At 31.0% G+C, this 10413-nt stretch overlaps 1 protein-coding gene across 5 annotated transcripts; it reads right to left on the minus strand.

Moving 5' to 3' along the window:
• Positions 1-4635: 4635 nt before the first annotated feature.
• LOC106391094 (serine/threonine-protein kinase MHK) lies at positions 4636-8796 on the minus strand. Of its 5 annotated transcripts, XM_013831664.3 has the most exons (19): positions 8534-8780; positions 7772-7821; positions 7534-7654; positions 7363-7441; positions 7222-7290; positions 7049-7138; positions 6826-6967; positions 6634-6736; positions 6513-6565; positions 6377-6443; positions 6134-6242; positions 6002-6067; positions 5868-5936; positions 5728-5785; positions 5562-5669; positions 5437-5471; positions 5306-5351; positions 5135-5213; positions 4636-5060 (listed from the first exon to the last, which is right to left on the minus strand). In XM_013831664.3, exons 3-19 carry the CDS (start codon positions 7539-7541, stop codon positions 4919-4921), a joined length of 1323 nt encoding a protein of 440 aa, XP_013687118.1. In that variant the 5' UTR covers positions 7542-7654; positions 7772-7821; positions 8534-8780; the 3' UTR covers positions 4636-4918. The 5 variants fall into 5 exon arrangements, with proteins under 5 accessions (XP_013687118.1, XP_013687117.1, XP_048620408.1 ...); XM_013831663.3 differs by having other exon boundaries at positions 7534-7821; positions 8534-8796; XM_048764451.1 differs by having other exon boundaries at positions 6377-6565; positions 8534-8781.
• Positions 8797-10413: the final 1617 nt, after the last annotated feature.

The raw sequence follows: 10413 nt of genomic DNA on the forward strand, positions 1-10413 counted from the left end.
TGTATGATGTTTTGAGATATAATTAATGCATTTATTTTTAAAATTTAAATATAAAATAAAAAGTAAAATTATGAGTGGTGAAACTTTATTGATATAATCAAAAAGTAACAACTAAAATATTGTATTTATTGTTTCTTAATATGTGTGTAAAACCTTAAACATCTTATATTTAAATCCAGAGGGAGTAATTATTATAGGAGTCAAATGCTGATGAGTCGAATGGCATTGAGAAATGATTGAGACATTAAGGTAGCATGCGTGAAAGCCTACGATAACAATTTCACATCATTAATTTTGTGGTCAAGAACATCTATGTAATGTAATCATCTTTAAAAATCTATATGTATATAACACATTTTAAATTTTTGTAAGGCTGCAGCATGCATATTGTATTTTAGTTTGTAGATTTTTAGCTAACTATATTTTAAAAATAACATAATAAATTCGACTATATCTCATGTATATTAATTAAGGATCATTTTTGTAATCTTAAGTTTGCAATAATTAAAAAAATCATGTTTAGGTGTCAATTAATTAAGATGACAATTTAGCTTAGGTGGCAACTTAAGAATCAATTGAAAAAAATGTTGTTTCAAATCCAATTATTAGGGAACATTATATTAACCCAAAATATAAGAAGCGTGTATTCTTTTCTTAAATAAAAACTACAGAATTACCTAATATGATTAACATATATATAGCAATTAATGACTATGAATAATAAAGATCTGATAACAATTTTTTCATCCTTTTTCATTTTTCTAAATTTTATATTATTAAAAAAATAAACAATCACATTAACCATATAATAAAAAATTATATTTTTTCTTATATGTAATATTTTGAATTTTTTTAAATGAATTTAAATTACAAAAATGAGAAAACCTTATATGTTATATTTAAAATTTTTTAAAACGACTTTAAATTACAAAAAAAACCTTTTATGTTATATTTTTCTTATATGTTAGATTTTTTCTTATATGTTATATTTTGAATTTTTTAAATGACTTTAAATTACAAAAATGTAAGTTTTCCTTAAGCATACGACTAAAAACATTAAAATGACATGTATTAGTTTGATGGTTGATCTGAAACTTTTCAAAACTATATTGAAGATAAATGTCAAAATAATTCAATTGTGGAAACAGTATTGTTCACTTTTTTCAAAAATGTGTAGTGGAAAAAATAAAATTTTTGTGTCATAATTTGTTTAATGTCCACTCCGATCAATCTATGATATATTAATTATAGTTTAGTTCCATCTGATCCATCGGAAAGAAATTATATAATAACAAAAAAAACATTGTATATGTATAAATAAAATGATCAAATATATTAAAAAATTATCGATAATATATACAAATAAATTCATCATGCCAGACGCAAGCCTTATCCTAGTTTCCTTTTATTCTACATGAGTAGGGATATTGCCATATACCACAGTAGCCTGTGATCACAATTCAAGAACATCTATGTAATGCCCTTTTCCAAAAAAAAAGGAAGAAGAACAAATATGTACACTAATGATTTTTAAAAAATCTATATCTTGGCCAGATTATTTCAATTTTGTAAGGCTGCACTCTGCAGCATGCATACTACTATTATTTTTAATGTGTTGATTCTTTTTTAGTTAATTGGATGTCATGACACACGTTTATAAATTAACATAAGCAGTAAAATTCGATTATATTTTTTATTTATTTTACAAGAGTGCATGGTATTGTCAACACAATGAAAATCTTCGGAAAATAAAGTTGTTTTTATTATTAGAAGATCTATAAAATCATTTTAAATCTAGCAGTCAAAATATAGAAAATCATCAAAAATAGAAAATATTTTATATACATTATTATCTTAGAAATGAAATTTAGATTATTTTAATATATTGTTTTCATTTTAGTTTAAAAATTATGTTAATTATGTTTTAATATATATATTATATGAAAACATAATTAGCATATATATTTTTTAGACTAATATGAAAACAATATAAATATATTAGGCGATTCCGCGACTAGGGTTCCGCGACTAGGGCGATAGAGAACGGAATGGATGCGATTAGAGAATGGAATGGAGGCGATTAGGCGATTCCGCGACTAGGGTTCCGCAGCCCTATTGCGCCGTCGTCTCCGTTGGTGCAGCCTCACGCTCATCGACGAGAAGTCTCTGTTTCTTAATCTCTGGTCTTTTCTTCCCTCTTTCATATCGTCATTTTAGGTTCTCATGGATTCGTTGGATTTGGTGATCCCGGCGGCTCAAAACCCTTGGAAATCTCCAGTGGTGGGTAGTTCGCGACCGGTGTTCGAGGTGTCTAATGGTGTAGCGGCGATTGACATTCCGGAAGATATCTATACAAGCTCTGATCCTCTATGGAAGAATTACGTTGTGGGATACTTTATTGGGGATGCGCCACATGTTGGGAGTATCCATGCTACTGTGAATCGTATCTGGACGAGTCCAGGTGTGAAGGTGAAAATCGATGTTCAGTTCATAAGCAAGACTTCAGTTTTGTTTCGAATTGAAAATGAGGCTCTGCAGCATAAGGTATTGAGAAGGAGGTACTGGCACGTGACTGATGTGCCTCTAGTTATCAATCTATGGACTCCAGAGACAGCAGCATCTCCTCCGGATTTGTCTGCAATGCCACTGTGGGTTGATTTAAAGTCTGTGCCAAATTACATGTTCTCCCATAAGGGTTTGAAGTGCTTATCGTCTCCTGTGGGCAAGTTTGTTAGACTGCATCCGTCTACAGAACGTTGTACTCGATTGGATGTAGCGCGAGTACTGTTGGAAGTTAATCTCCACGAACTGTTTTTCTTTGTCCCATTCTATCTGTTGGGGCTGAGATTTTGACCAGGGCAGACTCAAATTTTTTTAACTGGGATCATACAATAAATACATGTATCTTATAGATATACATTAATTAAAAATATAATTGGAAGGGTGTCAGTGGGGAATCGGAACTGGGTTTTGAAGGGTCATTAGGAGCAAACAAACTACCGTTAACTTTTAAGCAAATCATATACAATTTATATTTTAGTACTTATTTTACGGCATCTCCAAAAGACATTCTATAACTTCAAATATGAAGTTTTTTGCTCTAAAAAAAAAATTTAAAACTTCAAATTTGAAGTTTTGAGGAATGAAACTCTATATTTGAAGTTTCACTACTCAAATTTGAAGTTTTATATTTTAATTTTCATTTTGGTTCCTACAATCACACATCACCTTTATGTTTCATAAATATTTTCTCGTTCATTGTTTTAATCCTTAAAAAATTATTTTTTACAAAATTTAAATTTTACACATAAAATTAAATAAAACTTTAAAATAAGATTTAAAATATTTTAAACTAGTTTAGACAACAATACTATACAAAATAAACTTAACAAAAAATATTTTTAAAAATTTCATGAAGACATGACTATTACACAAATTTAAATATTACAACAACACTAATAGTCATGTAAGTTTGATCCGAAACCTTCAAAATTTTCAAATATTGTCCAATTTTGTTTTTGTAACTGAAGATGGTTGTTGTCGTTGTTTATGAAGTCTTTTTCGTACAATTCTTTCTTGTGCATATCAAATATATTCACGAGTATTAATATCATCGAAAAGAAATTAATCTTTTAGCAATATTTTATGTTTCTCTTTTACTTTCTTGTTCTGATCTAAAGTATTTACAAGTATCAATCAATATCACTCGATTTCAATAAATTTTAGCTCGTAATCTACAAAATAAAAATGAAGAGAACCATTTTTACTTCGAAATGCACTAATAGATCGATCATATATGCATTACGAAAATCATTTTATGAAATAATATGGTGTTTTGTTTGAATATTAATTAAGTTATTTTTATTTAAATTTTTATATTTTAATAGGATATTTTATTAATTAATATTGTTGTAATATGTTTATAAATGTGCTAGTTATTTACAAAAGTTTTATGAATTCAAATTAGTTATGACAAATATAAGTACCATATTATAAAATACAAATAATTTTGAACTTAAGTTTGAAGTTTTGCTTTTTGATAAGAACAGTTTTAAACTTCAAATATAGAGTTTTGGAAACTTCAAATAGAGTTTATTTTTGGAAATGCTGTCAAGTGACCCCACTAAGTTGTCAGCGGGATCCGCCCCTGATTTTGACCCAAACCGAACCAGCTGAACCAAAATTCAAATTTAATTACGAGTTTAGTTCAATTTGGGTGGGGTTATCTAGAAAAAACTAGTAATTGATTTGGTTTTGTTCGGCAGCTGTTAAATTGATTTTCTTTTTAAATTGTTACTATACACTCTCGATCTTAACCAAATTTTTGAATCAAATTAATCAAATTTAACCAAAATCCAAATTTGTAATCAAGATTAAATCAAAGCCCAAATTTTTGGTCAACTATGGCAGAATTTTCATCAACAAACAAACCGGATTTTTGTTCGATATACAGTTCTAACATATTTTTTTGCTAACCGAAAACCAAATAACCCGAGCCACGTACTACTTGCGCTAACCCCTTAGGATGAGCCACGACAAAGGTTTGAATGATTGGGTATATTATTATGAACCCACATGAGACAGAAAAGAAGACAACATAAGCAATTATCTCATTTGTTGATCAAAAAAAAAAAAAAAAAAAAAAGCAATTATCTCATTTATAATATATATATTACACAAAAGGGAGACTTGTCGGTTCTCAAGAATGGATAAAATAGTTAATGATTTAAGTTCAAGCTCTGGGAGAAAATTAAAGTCACCTAAAACACCCCCAATCTTTACAAATCAGAGAATAATAAGGTGACAGGCAAAATCTACAACCTCCTCTCTGTTTGTTTTTTTCTTCTCTATCTTCTTTTAACTGACAAACCTCTGTGTTATTTACTTTTTCTTAGTAGGTATTATGGATTAAGTAAGATCAGAGGTAATGAGTTTGTTGAAACGGCGCAGACACAGCCATCCATGGGCGGTCCAACATGTTCGGTTGCATTGATGATCCCATGGTGAACCCTGTTGTTGACTGTGGTGGAGGTCCCACGCTTGTGTGTTGCTGCACTGGACTGCTCACAACAACAAAGAAGTTTCTGTTAACACATTAATGAATTCAGTAGAAAAAACATTGAATCATTCTCACCTGAAGGACAGAGATAGAGGACATGATTCAACAGGTGCGTGGACGCGGTTTTCATCAGGGGAGAGCAGAGACCAGAAAACTGTAAATGTTCAAAAAAAAAAACAATTCAATAAAGAGAAACATAACCAAACACATATGCTTAAGTTTAATCAAAGGCTCAAGTTTTATCACCTGATGGTTCACGATCATTGTTAACCATAGGGCAAAAGAGAAAGTTCTGCAAAAAAAAAAGGAGAGTATTGGATTCATTACAACAACTCAATGAGAAGCTCATTACAACTTCATGGTGTCTAAAAGATTACCTCACTCATGTCCTGAGATGCATTGCAGACCATTTCTGCAGCAAAAAAAAAAGGATTGTTGCAATGTCAATATGTGTAATCATATGACCATATGCATCTACTCTACATAAGGGAATGATACTTACCTAGTTTAGGAGCACTTGGTTTTACAGCCAGGGTCAAGCCGAGAAAACATTCATCTTGTTTTGTGTTGAAGTCCCAGAGGTTAAGCTCAAGGTTAGGCATCTCCGCTGCTGAATACAACAAAGTTAATATCTGCTGTGAAAGCAGAAATAAAGAAAAAACGCTCACCCATGGTGTTAAGCCTCAACTCAAGGTCATGTAGAGGATAAGAAGCCTGCGTAGCCATCTATTGGTGGTGTCTTATATTATCAATACAGAGAGTGTGTGTGAAACAGATTCAAAAGAAGAAAGAGGATAAGTCAGATTACATTGAAGAAGGGATGGTTTAGCGCCTCATCAGCAGTGGGTCGTTTCAATGGATCCCATGAGCAAAGTCTCTGTTGATTCAATATAAGAACCAATATATACTAACTTTCAAAGAAGAGTGAACACAAGGACTCACAGTGATCAAATCAATAGCTTCAGGGGAAGCATTGGGGAGTAGATCAGCAATCCTTGTTTGAGGAAACTGTTCATAAAGAAATTCAGAGATCAGATTGAATATCTTATAAGCAACTTCATTAAGGTATCTTACCTCTGTGTGGCTAATGCTCATGATCCGAGATATGCTTTTTGCTTCAGGAAATGTGGTCCAGTCAGGCTTGCCAAGAACAGAGCAAATCTTGTATAGTTGATCTATCTCACTGCTCATAAGAAAATCATTATATTAGTGTAAATAGTATTACGCAAAACTTGACCAAAGAAGCTTTAAATGCAGTAACAGATTTCATTGTTCAGAGATTCAGTTTAGCATTTGGTAAAAGAACAAATAATTCACCTTTCACCAGGAAATAAGGGAGAAATAGCGAAAAGCTCAGCTAATATTGCCCCCACTGCCCACATGTCTGCAGTTATTTTAAATGTTAAACTATATTGTAAAGTGATGAAGCAGAAAAAGATTTTTGAGAAAGTACCAACTGCAGGAGTGTATGAGGAAGACTGTAGTAAAACTTCTGGAGCTCGATACCTGTTTCAAATAAGAGAGCCAGTTAAAAGCTAGCTAATAAAACAATATCAAATGAACCATTAACTTACCAACGTGTAGACACATATTCAGTATAAGGAGGCATAGATGCAACTTCTCTAGCCAGTCCAAAGTCAGCAATTTTCAGGATGTTGTTGGTCACCAGCAAATTCTCTTCCAAAACCAAAAAAAAAAAAACGGAATACAAATTGTTAAAAGACACTCAAAGAAAGAGAAGCAAGCATATGACAAAACATACATACCTGGTTTCAGGTCTCTATGGAAGTAACCATTTTTATGCATGTGTGAGAGGCCTTGAAGCATCTGAGACATGAAACTTCTTATCTCTCCCTCAGAGAAAGGTCTTTGTTCCCTTTCTTTCATTATTTGGTATAGATTGTGATCCTAAATTAAGGAGAATATATTAATTAAAACATGTTACAAAGGACGAAAAGAAAGGGAAGATCATCTCTCTTTCTCTACTACCATGCACTCAAAGATGAAGAAAAGCTCGTTATGTTCCCTCGCAATCTCCTTCAACTTTATGATGTGAGGATGGTTTAGCTTACGAAGAGCCTGCAGAGTCACAAAAAAATCACATCATCAAACTCTGAACACACAAAAGTGAACTGCTTGAAGAATCGATACAAGTACAATACCTTTACTTCTCGCAGATTCATGCACTCTTCCCAATAATAAAACTTTCGCTTCATCTTCTTAACAGCAACCTATAAAGTTAAGGTTATAAAATTGGATGAGTGGAAAAAAAAAAAAAAACTTATTTTCATCATGAAACTTACAACTTCATATGTTTCAAGATTGACAGCCTTATATACACTGCCACATGTACCATCACCAAGCTCTTCCAGAAACTTATATCTGCACACACAAACAGAATCTTGTCTGTTTCTATAGCATTAAGTCCAAACCAATATGTGCAAGGAAGAATAAGAAAAAAAAAGAAAGCAAACCTTTCCATTATTATAAAAGAATGGTCAATAGATCTCTGATGATAAACTCCACCTTTGATAGGTGTGTTGTTGTGTCTATTGTTTTAAGACTGGTTTGCATAAACTGGTTGATTCTTGTTGACTGTAGCATGAAGTAAAGAGGAACCAACAGCTTCTCATGTTTGGAGTGATTAGTTGTAAAAGTTAGAAACATAGTTCAAAAGAAGCAGCTTTTCTACAAGCTGCAGCAATCACCAACCTTCTTCATCCAAAGGAAGGAAGATTAACTCAGGTAAACAACAAAGTTATCTGCAAAACAAAGGAGAAATTTTGATATTAACAACAAATGTTTTATCTTTAATATATTAATCAAGTAAAAATTTGGTTTTTATTTTCATATTTTTGTGAAAGAAAATAATCAGATAAGGATGCTTAAATCCAGATCGGGTTTTAGAATCTGGAGAAACTATTTTTTAAAAATCAATTCATTCATGAATATGAACAAATTCTTTAAAAGGCATATATTCTCAAAACAGTATTTATTTCGTGAAAAAAACAATCATAAGGATTTACACCGGAAAGAAAAGTCAGAAGGATGTGCCCAGAGACAGAAAAAAAAAAAGAGTAAAATTTATTATTTTTTCCTGTGAAATTTCTCTGAAATTGGGATTAAACAAAAAACTGAAAATCAAGAAGAAACAGAAACAAAACAGATCAAATCAAATAGTAAGAAGAAGGTTTTACAATAACTATGAACCAAACCAAAAAAAAACAAAAGAGTTTTTTTTTTACATCAATGGAGGAAAAAAAACTTACATAAACATAACCACAACAATAACAAACCACAAAACGATTATTGATTGAAAACGTATTTATCTGGTTTCATTGATAAGATTTTGATTCGTTTTACAGAGATTTTAGGTAGAAAAGTTGTAGCGAAATTCAAAAACCTAATTAAAATATTGAAAATATTAAATTAATTAGGTTCAAAATTTATGAATACACTTATGAGATTCCTTACCATTGATGCGGGGATAAGTTAAAATTATATTACGATCTGACGAATGAAATTACAGGACGATTCACCAATGTCGTTTCTTTTCCAAAGACAAGGAGATTAAGAGAAACTGAAATTAAAAAGAGAGAGAGAAAAAATCGAAGGAAAATTGCAGGTGAAGAGAGAGAGAGGAAAGCTTAGGAAGCCATGGAAGAAAGGAAAAACAAATTGATGAAGAAGAAGAAGAAGAGAAAAATAAATAATAAATTAATTTATTAAACGTTTAAAGTATATCTTGACGAAATAAAATACCAAAGATAATAGTAATTGTTTTTTTATTTAGAAATCAATTTTATATATTTATTTTAAAAGAAGAAACGGAGGAAAATGGTTGGTTGTGGTGGGGAAGGAAACGGTGGTCCCAGAGTTGATATTAATATTATTGTGATTTCCCCAAAATTGTAAATTACGAAAATGCCCACTGCTTGTCGAATAAGATAAAGAATAATTGACGACGTAACAAATGGACTTTTTAGTATTTGGGCTTGTATCATTCACTCCAATTTAAATGGGCTTTTCAGTGTCGAAATCTTCTGGTTATTGATGAGTGAGAAGTGAAACCCAAAGTCAATGGTCTCATATATCAGACGGGTTTCACAAAACCAAATCGAAAATAATATACGGAATGGAAATAATATAGGAAACGGCCATTAAAATTATGAACATTCAAATTAAAGCCCAAAAAGCTTTTCGATTTGTGTTTGAGCCAAAAAAAAATTTCAGAACTTTTAAATATTGGTCATTTTAATTCTGATATTTTGTTGACTCGAACATTTAAGAAACTCAAATAGCCAACTACTAAACTCGAGTAACCACCATTAAACCCTATTTGATGTTGTTTTAAGAAAAACATTTTGTTTTAAACAGTTTTCTCGTTCAAATACCTGATTCCCAATTGGATTTAATCTTCCCCGAATCTATTTTAAAGGCAATCTTTGACGAAAATTAGGGCTGGGCAAAAAACTCGAATCCGAAGAACCGAACCGAACCCGATCCAAAAAAGTAGTACAGGACACGAACCGAAATTGATTAAATATCCGAACGGGTTCAAAATTTTGGTATCTAAAGAACCGAAACCGAACCAGACCCGAACCAAAATATTTCGGGTATCCGAATGTAACCGAAATAGATTTATATATCTAAATATATTACTTATTTTTAAATTTAATTAATATTAAAAACATCCAAAATGTATAAGATACTTTTAAGTTGTCTAAAATACTTGAAAATACACATAAATAGTTAAAAGTAAATTTCTAAAATAGGTAAAATATATTCAAAACACCAAAATACTTGAAATATCTATTGATTTTCTATCCAAATATTCAAATCAAACCAATTTATATGTTAATTTTAGGTATTTTGACATATATTATACAAATATATATGTAATATATTATTTTGTTTTATAGATTTTGAAAATTTTTAAGCATATAATGAATATTAAAATTTTAAAAATTATTTAAATGGGTTATCCGAACCCGAACCGAACCTGCAAAGATCTGAACCGAATCCGAGCCGAAATTTAAAAATACCAGAACGGGACTGAAATCTTTAAACCCGAATAGATCCGAACCGAACCCGAATGGGTACCCGAACACCTATCCCTAATGAAAATCATTATCTGCCAGTGGATAAACCACCACTGCTTGGCTTTATCGGAGATTCAATTTGGAAAAGACAAAATTGAATTAGGGGTTAGATTTTTGAGTGAGAAAGATGAAACTGATTTGAGATTTTTCTTAAAATGATTTTTAAAATGGTGTTGTGTTGGATTTAACGGTTGTTACACCAGTTTAATAGTTGACTATTAGAGTTTCTTAAATGGTCGAATCAACAAAATA

The sequence above is a fragment of the Brassica napus genome, chromosome C7 (assembly GCF_020379485.1).
Source record: "Brassica napus cultivar Da-Ae chromosome C7, Da-Ae, whole genome shotgun sequence".
Classification (NCBI taxonomy): Eukaryota; Viridiplantae; Streptophyta; class Magnoliopsida; order Brassicales; family Brassicaceae; genus Brassica; species Brassica napus.

Coding starts and splice junctions, on each gene's coding strand:
- LOC106391094 (XM_048764451.1), bottom strand. Junction 6,243..6,376: donor CCCTTATTTCCTGGTGAAAG/GTGAATTATTTG, acceptor TCTTATGAGCAG/TGAGATAGATCAACTATACA. Junction 5,061..5,134: donor CCTCTATCTCTGTCCTTCAG/GTGAGAATGATT, acceptor TGTTGTGAGCAG/TCCAGTGCAGCAACACACAA.